Here is a 13,623-nt window from a genome sequence, read left to right as displayed (position 1 = left end):
GTGCAGATAGCGGTGTTTTCATGGTTAAATCATGTGCAGATAGCGGTGTTTTCATGGTTAAATCATGTGCAGACAGCGGTGTTTTCATGGTTAAATCATGTGCAGATAGCGGTGTTTTCATGGTTAAATCATGTGCAGATAGCGGTGTTTTCATGGTTAAATCATGTGCAGATAGCGGTGTTTTCATGGTTAACTCATGTGCAGATAGCGGTGTTTTCATGGTTAAATCATGTGCAGATAGCGGTGTTTTCATGGTTAAATCATGTGCAGATAGCGGGGTTTTCATGGTTAAATCATGTGCAGATAGCGGTGTTTTCATGGTTAAATCATGTGCAGATAGCGGTGTTTTCATGGTTAAATCATGTGCAGATAGCGGTGTTTTCATGGTTAAATCATGTGCAGATAGCGGTGTTTTCATGGTTAAATCATGTGCAGATAGCGGTGTTTTCATGGTTAAATCATGTGCATATAGCGGTGTTTTCATGGTTAAATCATGTGCAGATAGCGGTGTTTTCATGGTTAAATCATGTGCAGATAGCAGGGTTTTCATGGTTAAATCATGTGCAGATAGCGGTGTTTTCATGGTTAAATCATGTGCAGATAGCGGTGTTTTCATGGTTAAATCATGTGCATATAGCGGTGTTTTCATGGTTAAATCATGTGCAGATAGCGGTGTTTTCATGGTTAAATCATGTGCAGATAGCGGTGTTTTCATGGTTAAATCATGTGCAGATAGCGGTGTTTTCATGGTTAAATCATGTGCAGATAGCGGTGTTTTCATGGTTAAATAATGTGCAGATAGCGGTGTTTTCATGGTTAAATCATGTGCATATAGCGGTGTTTTCATGGTTAAATCATGTGCAGATAGCGGTGTTTTCATGGTTAAATCATGTGCAGATAGCGGTGTTTTCATGGTTAAATCATGTGCAGATAGCGGTGTTTTCATGGTTAAATCATGTGCATATAGCGGTGTTTTCATGGTTAAATCATGTGCAGATAGCGGTGTTTTCATGGTTAAATCATGTGCAGATAGCGGTGTTTTCATGGTTAAATCATGTGCAGATAGCGGTGTTTTCATGGTTAAATCATGTGCAGATAGCGGTGTTTTCATGGTTAAATCATGTGCAGATAGCGGTGTTTTCATGGTTAAATCATGTGCAGATAGCGGTGTTTTCATGGTTAAATCATGTGCAGATAGCGGTGTTTTCATGGTTAAATCATGTGCAGATAGCGGTGTTTTCATGGTTAAATAATGTGCAGATAGCGGTGTTTTCATGGTTAAATCATGTGCAGATAGCGGTGTTTTCATGGTTAAATCATGTGCAGATAGCGGTGTTTTCATGGTTAAATCATGTGCAGATAGCGGGGTTTTCATGGTTAAATCATGTGCAGATAGCGGTGTTTTCATGGTTAAATCATGTGAAGATAGCGGGGTTTTCATGGTTAAATCATGTGCAGATAGCGGTGTTTTCATGGTTAAATCATGTGCAGATAGCGGGGTTTTCATGGTTAAATCATGTGCTGATAGCGGTGTTTTCATGGTTAAATCATGTGCAGATAGCGGTGTTTTCATGGTTAAATCATGTGCAGATAGCGGTGTTTTCATGGTTAAATCATGTGCAGATAGCGGTGTTTTCATGGTTAAATCATGTGCAGATAGCGGGGTTTACATGGTTAAATCATGTGCAGATAGCGGTGTTTTCATGGTTAAATCATGTGCAGATAGCGGGGTTTTCATGGTTAAATCATGTGCAGATAGCGGTGTTTTCATGGTTAAATCATGTGCAGATAGCGGTGTTTTCATGGTTAAATCATGTGCAGATAGCGGTGTTTTCATGGTTAAATCATGTGCAGATAGCGGTGTTTTCATGGTTAAATAATGTGCAGATATCGGTGTTTTCATGGTTAAATCACGTGCAGATAGCGGTGTTTTCATGGTTAAATCACGTGCAGATAGCGGTGTTTTCATGGTTAAATCATGTGCAGATAGCGGTGTTTTCATGGTTAACTCATGTGCAGATAGCGGTGTTTTCATGGTTAAATCATGTGCAGATAGCGGTGTTTTCATGGTTAAATCATGTGCAGATAGCGGTGTTTTCATGGTTAAATCATGTGCAGATAGCGGTGTTTTCATGGTTAAATCATGTGCAGATAGCGGTGTTTTCATGGTTAAATCATGTGCAGATAGCGGTGTTTTCATGGTTAAATCATGTGCATATAGCGGTGTTTTCATGGTTAAATCATGTGCAGATAGCGGTGTTTTCATGGTTAAATCATGTGCAGATAGCGGTGTTTTCATGGTTAAATCATGTGCAGATAGCGGGGTTTTCATGGTTAAATCATATGCAGATAGCGGTGTTTTCATGGTTAAATCATGTGCAGATAGCGGGGTTTTCATGGTTAAATCATGTGCTGATAGCGGTGTTTTCATGGTTAAATCATGTGCAGATAGCGGTGTTTTCATGGTTAAATCATGTGCAGATAGCGGTGTTTTCATGGTTAAATCATGTGCAGATAGCGGTGTTTTCATGGTTAAATAATGTGCAGATATCGGTGTTTTCATGGTTAAATCACGTGCAGATAGCGGTGTTTTCATGGTTAAATCATGTGCAGATAGCGGTGTTTTCATGGTTAACTCATGTGCAGATAGCGGTGTTTTCATGGTTAAATCATGTGCAGATAGCAGGGTTTTCATGGTTAACTCATGTGCAGATAGCGGTGTTTTCATGGTTAAATCATGTGCAGATATCGGTGTTTTCATGGTTAAATCACGTGCAGATAGCGGTGTTTTCATGGTTAAATCATGTGCAGATAGCGGTGTTTTCATGGTTAACTCATGTGCAGATAGCGGTGTTTTCATGGTTAAATCATGTGCAGATAGCGGTGTTTTCATGGTTAACTGGAGTTTCCAGCTGCTTGAGAATGCCAGCTACACTACTATCGCTCTTAAAGAGACAGAGTCCATTTACCAGCTCGCTGCAGCTCCAGAAAGGCTGCGTGTCACTTTAACACAGCGTGACAGTGTGTGGAGGTGGAAGTGGGCTAGTGGGTGAGTTTTTGCTGTTCGGGTCTTCAGCTTTCTCCTGGTCGACCTTTGGTTCTGGGAGTCCGGGGCGGGGAGGCCGCTCCTCCGTTCACGTCGGCAATTGGCTGCGCTGTTCCCATAGACCGTCTATGGCTGTTCCCCGCTGTTACAGCTGCTTCCTGCTGCACAGCGTGGCACACACACACACACACACACACACACACACACACAGACAGACAGTTTTTTTAATGACATGCACGTCATGTGGCGTGAGTGCGCGCGATGCTGCTGCAGCCCAAAGTCCGGTTCGTGCTGCATCTCTTATCGGGATGTTTGAAGGTTAACGCGGCGGTGCGGCAGTTTAGTTTAGTGCGGATCTGAAGCTCAGCCTGCAGGGTTAGGAGGGCCACAAGCACCGAGCAGAGACCAGAGACCAGAGCCAGCAGCAGCGTGTGGACCAGCGGCCCGGAGCCTACCCCTAACCCCGCTGGAGCAGCATCTGGCAGCGGCCAACCGGACCACGGAGCCATGACCGAGAGGCGGATGTCCCGGTGGTATTTCGGCGGGCTGGCGTCCTGCGGAGCCGCCTGCTGCACGCATCCTCTGGACCTGGTGAAGGTGAGCTGCAGGGACCGGTCCCCGGGAGACAGCAGGCCTGAGAGCAGGAACAGCTGTTTCCAGGAGTCCAGGACTACAACACAGGCTAGATTAATACCTGAGACCACCATGTTACTGTTAGAGGTCCTGCTGGGAGCCTTAGAGAGGACATCAGCTCTGAGATATCACATGTCTGCTATGGCACCACAGTTATTACAGTTATTACAGTTATCACAGTTATCACAGTTATTACAGTCATGTCAGGCAGGATGTGTTTGAATATAGGGCACAGGTTGGGAGAAGAGGAAACGTGTCAGCCCACTGACAGTAATGATGCAGGGAAATAATGAATGAATCTACATGAATGCATGACTTAACACGGATCAACACTAACTGGTTGCTAATCCAGATCCCTCAGACCAGGGCCTCACTGCAGAATCACCCCACTAGTACAAGTCCTGCTTCAATACCTGCAGAAGTAAAAGTACTAAAGTATCAACATCAGAATGTACTTAAAGTTATGAAAGTAACAGTAATAGTTATACAGAATGTCCCCACTCAGATTTTATTAGATTATTTGTATTGATGCATTTATGTAAGCAGCTTTTTAATTTTCTCATTTTAACTACTTAATACACTGTTATGAGTTTGATTTTTTTTTAAAGTCTCATCACTTTAAATTGATCATGTTTTTCATGTTAAATCTTGATCTGAAAAGTAACCGAAGCTCTCCACTAAATGCAGTGGAGTAGAAGTATAAAGTTACATGCAGCGGAAATACTGAAGTAAAGTACAAGTACCTCAGAACTGTACTGAAGTAAAGTACAAGTACCTCAGAACTGTACTGAAGTAAAGTACAAGTACCTCAGAACTGTACTGAAGTAAAGTACAAGTACCTCAGAACTGTACTGAAGTAAAGTACAGCAGTAAATGTACTTAGTTACATTCCACTAATGGTGGAATCACTTTGGGAAACAGGCATCAGTTTTGATTGCTAAGACAGAAAATATGGTTGCAACTTTTAATCATTTATATTGCGAATATAAACTCTGCAGTGACACACAAGCTTAATAATTACACTGTGACATAATATATATATATATATATATATATATATATATATATATATATATATATATAAGGAAAGCTGTATTATGGTAACCCAACAAAAGTATTTGTCTTTGATCTGATTCTTGACATTTGAATTTTAGGGTCCAACCTTAATTCCTGGCTAAGGAATACCGCTAGTATAGTTGTTGTCATGTTCTTCAAAGATCAGCAATATTAAAATTTCACTAATGCAAAAAAATGTAAAAATTATGTATTTTGGGGTGCATGTTTTACTTTTTCCTATAACAGTTGTCAGTGCCCTACTTAATGCATGACAAGGCATGACTTCATGATGTATGAAGTATCAGGAATGCTAAAGATTAACAGTTTCTCTTGCATGAGTTACACAACTTTTCAAACATTATCATAGCAGAAAGCATCAACTACAATGTGTTTTCCTTTCATAAGCCGCCTGCAGCCGCTGTGGGTTAGTTAGTGTTTGTGTCTTGCAAGTTGATTCTTGTTAATCTTTGCGTGGTTGTGCTGCTCAGAGCAGTAAACCTGAGGACTTTCTGCCCCGATCCTTCCTCTCCTGACTTGAACTTCTCTGTTTGTTGCATTAATGATCCTGATAAACCTGCCTGCTGCTCTGTGTAATTATGAGACGGAGCCGCTCATTACCAGCTGGGAGTCAACATGTCGTCTGAACTGCTTCATTTCTGTTTTAACCTGCCTGTTGCTGCTGCTGCCATGTTAAATTAGTATATATTATGTAGTATAAACTGAGGGATTAACTGGTGATTTAGTTACATCAGGAGTTATAAAGTATTTCCAACTTTCTACACATCATTTTGTCTACATGTGCAGTTTCAGTGTGATTTTTATAGCTGTTGTAGTTATTGAGTGTTAGTGTTCACATATAACTTCAAAAAACATTAAAAAGGTTATTTACAGGACAATTAACAAAAGTCAGTTTCATGGCTGTTAAGATTATTGATTTCCCTCAAACTGGGGAAAGTTTATTCTCATATTCAGTGTTTTTGTGTGTGCTTTGTTTTTTCCAGGAAGTATAAATATTTGAGTTTACCAACTAAAAAAACCTGTTCCCGCAAGACTTAAGAGGGAGTGTGAGACTGTTTTAACCTACAAAACCACAAAACTTGATACTTTATTCCAGTCTATGACAAATTACATTCTCATAAAATGATATATCGGGATATGTTTTCACCGTGGTGAAAAGCAACGTAGCCCTCTGGTTTTGTGCAGAATGAGTAGATTTCATATAATAACAGTAGATTTCATATAGACCATATATAGATATGGATAGTTATTAAGATTTGAAATGACATTAATTAGCATGGAAGGTTTTGGCCCTCTTGCCTTGCACACATTTTAGCCTGTATTATTAAAATTTATTTATCTATTTTTTTTTTTTACATTTTGGCAAATTGGCACCTTTAAAGTCGGCTGAATGAACCATAACAGTTCCTCTCTGCAGTGAGTCCATGTCTGTATAGACGACTATCACTGGGTCGCTTTGAGACGGAAGAAAGTCTAAAAATGTAAAGATTCTCAGGCAAGTTCTGGATATGAAGGAGCATCTTTTTTCTTTAATTTCTAAATGTATTTATGGAGGTTTATTGGCAATCAGAGATCATGATGTCCTCATAGTGCAGGTCTCTCTGAATCTGACATGTTTGTCTCTGTTCAGGTTCTGATGTAGATTGTGGCTCTTGAGAGTGAACAGGTTTCTTGTGCCCTCCTCCCCTCAGTGAGCTCATCACTGTGATAAACCCTGTCGCTCAACGTGTCACATCAGTTACAATTAGTAACTTCCCAGCATGCACTTTCACTTCCACCGCGTCTCGCTGAGTCAGACGTACTTGAACTCAAAGTCTTTGTTCCCGTCGGGCTGCAGAACTAAAGAATGTGTCTAAATACTGAGGAGTGATCTGCACCATCAGCCTGCTGGACAGAAGTCATGTGAGTCATGTGATGGACGTAGCTGGCACCACATGAGCTCCACTATCAGGACGCATGCCTCCATAAGGAGGTGCTCCGGCCGGAGGAGGTGCTCCTGCTGGAGGAGGTGCTCCGGCTGGAGGAGGTGCTCCTGCTGGAGGAGGTGCTCCGGCTGGAGGAGGTGCTCCGGCTGGAGGAGGTGCTCCGGCTCCGTCTGCTCCATGAAAGTGATGAAACACATGCTCTCTTTGGCTCAAACTATGTGAAGGAATACTGTGAGAAGTAACTGAGAAATCCTCATTCATACATGCTGGAGTTGACTTATTATGTGTGTGATTGTGGGAACCCTTCAGCTGTAGAGTCGGCATATTTTTGTAGGCCAACCAGGAAGTAGCATCACCATGGGCTCTATTGATATATATATATATATATTTATATATATATTTGATTTTGGATCATTGCATAAAATTAGCTCTGCGGCAAACACACGTTTCTGCTGATGCATTTTGTTTAGCAGGATAATCTTCACATAAAATACTTTGATGATGTTTGAAGCCGAAGAAAGTATCATGTAATGTAATGTAAAAAGCTAACGTTATGCTATAGCTAACTACACGTCGCATGACCTCTGTGTCACTACCGTTATGTCTCCGACAAGCTAACCAGAGAGTCTGTAGCCTGATAAATTGTTTATTAACATAATTTACAATCTACAAGAGTTTGCTGAGGAACCCGACTAGAGTCTAGGAGGACTAGTGGAAGAGTTCTGGTCTGGGTCCAACTACTGTAAACTCCTTTAGCCACTTGTTAGCTCTGCGTCTTTACAGGACACGTTAAAAACTACAACATTCTCTAGTGAGGGTAACGTTAAAGATGTCACATGATTTAAAACTCAAAAAGGCAAAAGCTCTTGTTAACCACAGACCTTATTTCAGACATCTAACCAAAAACCCATTCAGAGTCCTCATTGGGTTCAACAGGTTAGAATGATTTATTTACAGCAGATATCCACCAGTCCAATATTTGATTTGTGTTTGGAACATAATTGGTTCTGTTGTTACTTTTGCCAAACCCTGCCAGTCTTCTCAAGTAAAGCTTGAAGCTTTTTTTTTTTTATATATATATATTTTTTTAGTGAAAATCTATCCCGTCCAGTTGATTCAATCCTAACAGGACGGAGGCTGCAGCAGAAAGTTCCACCTCCTGCAGCTTTCTGTGTTTAAATGAGCCTCCTCTTTACTGTCTTTATCTGAAACATCTTTATCTGAAACATCTTTATCTGAAACATCTTTATCTTAAACATCTTTATCTTAAACATCTTCATCTTAAACCCATATTAGATCAAAGTTGTGATTGTTGGGCACGTCTCAGGCTGCTGAGAATCCGTCCAGAGTGGATCAGAACCAGACACCTTCAGAGCAAATAAGCATTTGTCTGGTTAGCCAGGCAGAGAAGATGAATAACCATATTACAGCTATGAGCAAACTCTTTCTAAGCTGAGCTGCTCCTGATGATCCACCCACAGATCCTTCCTCAGTGATTTACTTTGTAAAACGTATTTACTCTCAGAATGCAAACACACAGCAGCCCACAGTTAGCTCTGCTCTCTCAGCACACAGAGGCAGACGGTGACTTGGTCACAAAAGCTTACAAAGATTAAAAGTGACTGGCTCATAATGCTGAACACACAGCAGAGGATCTAAATTTAGAAAGACGGAGGTGTTTCGAGGAGAGACTTTGTGAATGTGGATTCCAGGAGGCGGGGCTTAACCAGACAGATCACAAGACAAAAGTTGCCGAGTCACGTTTTCTTGATTTTCTCTATTGTGTGAAAGCAGACATCCATCACAGCATCAGATAGGGTTAGCATTAGCTCTGTTGTTAGATAGGGTTAGCGTTAGCTCTGTTGTTAGATAGGGTTAGCGTTAGCTCTGTTGTTAGATAGGGTTAGCGTTAGCTCTGTTGTTAGATAGGGTTAGCGTTAGCTCTGTTGTTAGATAGGGTTAGCATTAGCTCTGTTGTTAGATAGGGTTAGAGTTAGCTCTGTTGTTAGATAGGGTTAGCATTAGCTCTGTTGTGAGATAGGGTTAGCATTAGCTCTGTTGTTAGATAGGGTTAGCGTTAGCTCTGTTGTTAGATAGGGTTAGCGTTAGCTCTGTTGTTAGATAGGGTTAGCGTTAGCTCTGTTGTTAGATAGGGTTAGAGTTAGCTCTGTTGTTAGATAGGGTTAGCGTTAGCTCTGTTGTTAGATAGGGTTAGCATTAGCTCTGTTGTTAGATAGGGTTAGCATTAGCTCTGTTGTTAGATAGGGTTAGAGTTAGCTCTGTTGTTAGATAGGGTTAGCGTTAGCTCTGTTGTTAGATAGGGTTAGAGTTAGCTCTGTTGTTAGATAGGGTTAGCGTTAGCTCTGTTGTTAGATAGGGTTAGCTCTGTTGTTAGATAGGGTTAGCGTTAGCTCTGTTGTTAGATAGGGTTAGCTCTGTTGTTAGATAGGGTTAGAGTTAGCTCTGTTGTTAGATAGGGTTAGCTCTGTTGTTAGATAGGGTTAGCGTTAGCTCTGTTGTTAGATAGGGTTAGCGTTAGCTCTGTTGTTAGATAGGGTTAGAGTTAGCTCTGTTGTTAGATAGGGTTAGAGTTAGCTCTGTTGTTAGATAGGGTTAGCGTTAGCTCTGTTGTTAGATAGGGTTAGCGTTAGCTCTGTTGTTAGATAGGGTTAGAGTTAGCTCTGTTGTTAGATAGGGTTAGCGTTAGCTCTGTTGTTAGATAGGGTTAGAGTTAGCTCTGTTGTTAGATAGGGTTAGAGTTAGCTCTGTTGTTAGATAGGGTTAGCGTTAGCTCTGTTGTTAGATAGCGTTAGGGTTAGCTCTGTTGTTAGATAGGGTTAGAGTTAGCTCTGTTGTTAGATAGGGTTAGCGTTAGCTCTGTTGTTAGATAGGGTTAGCATTAGCTCTGTTGTTAGATAGGGTTAGCGTTAGCTCTGTTGTTAGATAGGGTTAGCGTTAGCTCTGTTGTTAGATAGGGTTAGCGTTAGCTCTGTTGTTAGATAGGGTTAGCGTTAGCTCTGTTGTTAGATAGGGTTAGCGTTAGCTCTGTTGTTAGATAGGGTTAGCGTTAGCTCTGTTGTTAGATAGGGTTAGCGTTAGCTCTGTTGTTAGATAGGGTTAGCGTTAGCTCTGTTGTTAGATAGGGTTAGCGTTAGCTCTGTTGTTAGATAGGGTTAGGGTTAGCTCTGTTGTTAGATAGGGTTAGCGTTAGCTCTGTTGTTAGATAGGGTTAGCGTTAGCTCTGTTGTTAGATAGGGTTAGCGTTAGCTCTGTTGTTAGATAGGGTTAGCGTTAGCTCTGTTGTTAGATAGGGTTAGCTCTGTTGTTAGATAGGGTTAGCGTTAGCTCTGTTGTTAGATAGGGTTAGCTCTGTTGTTAGATAGGGTTAGCGTTAGCTCTGTTGTTAGATAGGGTTAGCGTTAGCTCTGTTGTTAGATAGGGTTAGCTCTGTTGTTAGATAGGGTTAGCGTTAGCTCTGTTGTTAGATAGGGTTAGAGTTAGCTCTGTTGTTAGATAGGGTTAGCGTTAGCTCTGTTGTTAGATAGGGTTAGCGTTAGCTCTGTTGTTAGATAGGGTTAGCGTTAGCTCTGTTGTTAGATAGGGTTAGCTCTGTTGTTAGATAGGGTTAGCGTTAGCTCTGTTGTTAGATAGGGTTAGCGTTAGCTCTGTTGTTAGATAGGGTTAGAGTTAGCTCTGTTGTTAGATAGGGTTAGAGTTAGCTCTGTTGTTAGATAGGGTTAGCGTTAGCTCTGTTGTTAGATAGGGTTAGCGTTAGCTCTGTTGTTAGATAGGGTTAGCGTTAGCTCTGTTGTTAGATAGGGTTAGCGTTAGCTCTGTTGTTGGATAGCATTAGCGTTAGCTCTGTTGTTGTTTCTGACCTCACAGAAAGGAAATTCTTACAGCAGACACTTATCAGCTCATCTGGTGTAATATTTCACAGCAGCGTGTGCTCAAGTAGCCTGCTGATGTTTAACATGTTTGCACAACTCTTTATCAGAGCCTGAACAGAAACTTGGAGCAGATTTGCACTTAATATGTCAATATTAATCTCCCTGAAGTTATTGTGCAAGTATTTTCTTTTTACAATTTAAAACCTGGCCGGTCGGACGATTTCAATACAATTAAAAAAACACAAATATCGTCCGATATATCGGTCTAGCTCTAGTCCTGATCAGTTTTGATCATTTGGCTCACCTGATCAGTTTTCTTTGCTCTTGGTTGTCACTCAGATGAGGTGATGCATCTATTTATTATTATGTAAGATTAATAACTGAAACAGGACGATAGTGGAACAAAGTAAAGTTTGTTTTAGCCATCAAATTATTTTTTTAATAAATCAAATAAATAAATAGTTTAATGATCGACTGAGGTTGTCTCGTGTTCTATCACCGACCTTTAGCTTTTCTTTTCTTTTTTGGTCATTTTTGTGTTTTTCTCTTTGCTGATCCCACCCATAGTATCACCCATAACCACAAAATATAAATAACAAATAAAGAGAAACTCCTCCTGCTTCCTTTTAGCCTGTTTATGTCTCACTGGGAGGATGACCAGTCTGTAAATCATTAGACTGGTGACTTCATTAGGGATAACTCTATAGAACAGCTCATCTTCTCACTGAGGCTCCTGTTTGTTCATGTAGGTCAGACATGAATTAAATAAATACTTTAATTATAAAAAAAAAAGAAGTAGGTCATACGGAGGCCCCGCAGTTTAATTGAGGCCGTTTCACAACCAGTTAAAACTAAAACTAAACCAGTTAAAACTGGTTGTAGTCGCTTTAATATAGCAGAGATGAGAAGTTAAACTCTGGCCTTCAAACTCAATCAGAGATTAGAGATTAGAGGACAAAGGTCCCTGTAGAGCTGCTACACACACACACACACATGCACACACACACGCACACACACTGTGGTTAAGACGTTTAGAGGACTTGTGGGGTCATAACTGTGTTACACATTACTCTTCCTGTTCGTTCCTCATTGTGCTCACGATGACTCAGCATGTGAAAGCGTTTGGCAGACGTCCTCTGTGGATCCATCACAGAGGACGTCTGCCAAGATGTCCTCTGTGACCTGTGTTTGAACACGTGTGTTAACCAGACAGCAGCAAGGGTCTCCATAAGATGGTATTGAGTTGCATTATGGGAAATGTAGGATCCAGTGTGACCCATACACTGCAGAAGGATGTCTAAAACAGTAAATCTGAAGGTCTAAAACCAGATCAAACAGTAAATCTAAAGGTCTAAAACCAGATCAAACAGTAAATCTAAAGGTCTAAAACCAGATCAAACAGTAAATCTAAAGGTCTAAAACCAGATCAAACAGTAAATATAAAGGTCTGAAACCAGATCAAACAGTAAATCTAAAGGTCTAAACCAGATCAAACAGTAAATCTAAAGGTCTAAAACCAGATCAAACAGTAAATCTAAAGGTCTAAAACCAGATCAAACAGTAAATCTAAAGGTCTAAAACCAGATCAAACAGTAAATCTAAAGGTCTAAAACCAGATCAAACAGTAAATCTAAAGGTCTAAAACCAGATCAAACAGTAAATCTAAAGGTCTAAAACCAGATCAAACAGTAAATCTAAAGGTCTAAAACCAGATCAAACAGTAAATCTGAGGGAAATGATCTTGCTGCATGGACAGATAATTTACCTTGGCAAGATTTATTAAATTAAGATTATTAAAGCTAGAAATAAGCTTGTTGAACACTTAAAATAAGAAATAACTCTTGAAACAAGATAAATTATATAACATGTCTAAATCAAGTTTTTTTTATCTTGGTAAGAACCAAATAATCGTCAGGTCACTCTGCTCGGTTCAGTTCATCACTGCTGGAGTTAATTCCTTATTTTAAGTGTTCAACATGCTTATTTCTAGATTTAATAATCTTAATTTAATAAATCTTGTCAAGGTAAATTATCTGTCCATGCAGCAGATCATTTCCCTCAGATTTACTGTTTTTTTTCTTGTTTTTTTGCAGTGCAGTAAAGACTAAAGTCAGGATATTTCACCCTTTTCAAACTAGGGCTGGGCGATATATTGATATAAAAGATATATTGATATATTTTTTATTGTGATATGGAATTAGACCATATCACATAAATTGATATAGTTCATTTCTTATCTTTCTTTATATATAAATGCTGCCCTTACTAGGGTTTGTCATATTTAGTTATTTTGTAATGTCCGTTATTCTTTTCTCATATAAATATATTTATTTAGGAAAAAGATTGGCCTACTTTATTTCATAGGCTATTTTTATTTAAGATATTTTTTATTTAGAGGTGCACTTTATGGAGCTTTGATTTAATAAAAAGGTTCTCATGTTGTTATTCAGTATTTATGTTATTCATCTTATTAAAACGTTTCAATAAAACTACTTGTGACATGTCATATTTGGCTTTGACTTAACATTTGCTCTCACTTTGCCATAAAAATATCGGGATATATATCGTATATCACCCAGCCCTAATTTCAAACTAGATATTCTTCATTGGGTTGTTTTGTCACAATAAAATAATCTCACAGATCTGCAAACTTTATGGAAGTACACTACTAACTTTAGTTCGACACATTTAGTTGGTCCAATCTGTGAACTCTTGTTTTAGTTCCCTGACAAGATAAAGGAAAAGAAAACGTTTCTGCCCCAACAGAACAGATTCATCAGATGTTTTCTTCTGGTAACTGAGGATGAATCATGTCTCTGTTCTCTCCAGGTTCACCTGCAGACGCAGCAGGAGGTGAAGAAGAGGATGCTGGGGATGGCCGTCCACGTGGTGAAGAGCGACGGCGTGCTGGCTCTGTATAACGGCCTGTCGGCCTCGCTCTGCAGACAGGTCAGTGAGCCACGCCTCCTCTTAGACAACGTCTGGTCTTTATCTGAGTTTGATTTGTTTGATTTAACCGATATGTTCACTGAGGGTGGGAACCAAGGTTATTATA

At 40.0% G+C, this 13,623-nt stretch overlaps 1 protein-coding gene across 1 annotated transcript in view; it reads left to right on the top strand.

The window, feature by feature from the left end:
• Positions 1-3,110: 3,110 nt before the first annotated feature.
• The window catches only part of slc25a10b (solute carrier family 25 member 10b), a 25,891-nt gene continuing 15,378 nt past the window's right edge, over positions 3,111-13,623 (top strand). Inside the window, exons 1-2 of the mRNA XM_059327878.1 lie at positions 3,111-3,643; positions 13,398-13,517. Coding sequence (XP_059183861.1) covers positions 3,554-3,643; positions 13,398-13,517 — 210 coding nt within the window. The 5' untranslated portion in view covers positions 3,111-3,553. The remainder of the gene's footprint in view (positions 3,644-13,397; positions 13,518-13,623) is intronic.

Source organism: Centropristis striata, chromosome 1 (genome assembly GCF_030273125.1).
Source record: "Centropristis striata isolate RG_2023a ecotype Rhode Island chromosome 1, C.striata_1.0, whole genome shotgun sequence".
In the NCBI taxonomy this organism is placed as follows: domain Eukaryota; kingdom Metazoa; phylum Chordata; class Actinopteri; order Perciformes; family Serranidae; genus Centropristis; species Centropristis striata.
This window is presented reverse-complemented; position numbering and strand designations above follow the sequence as displayed.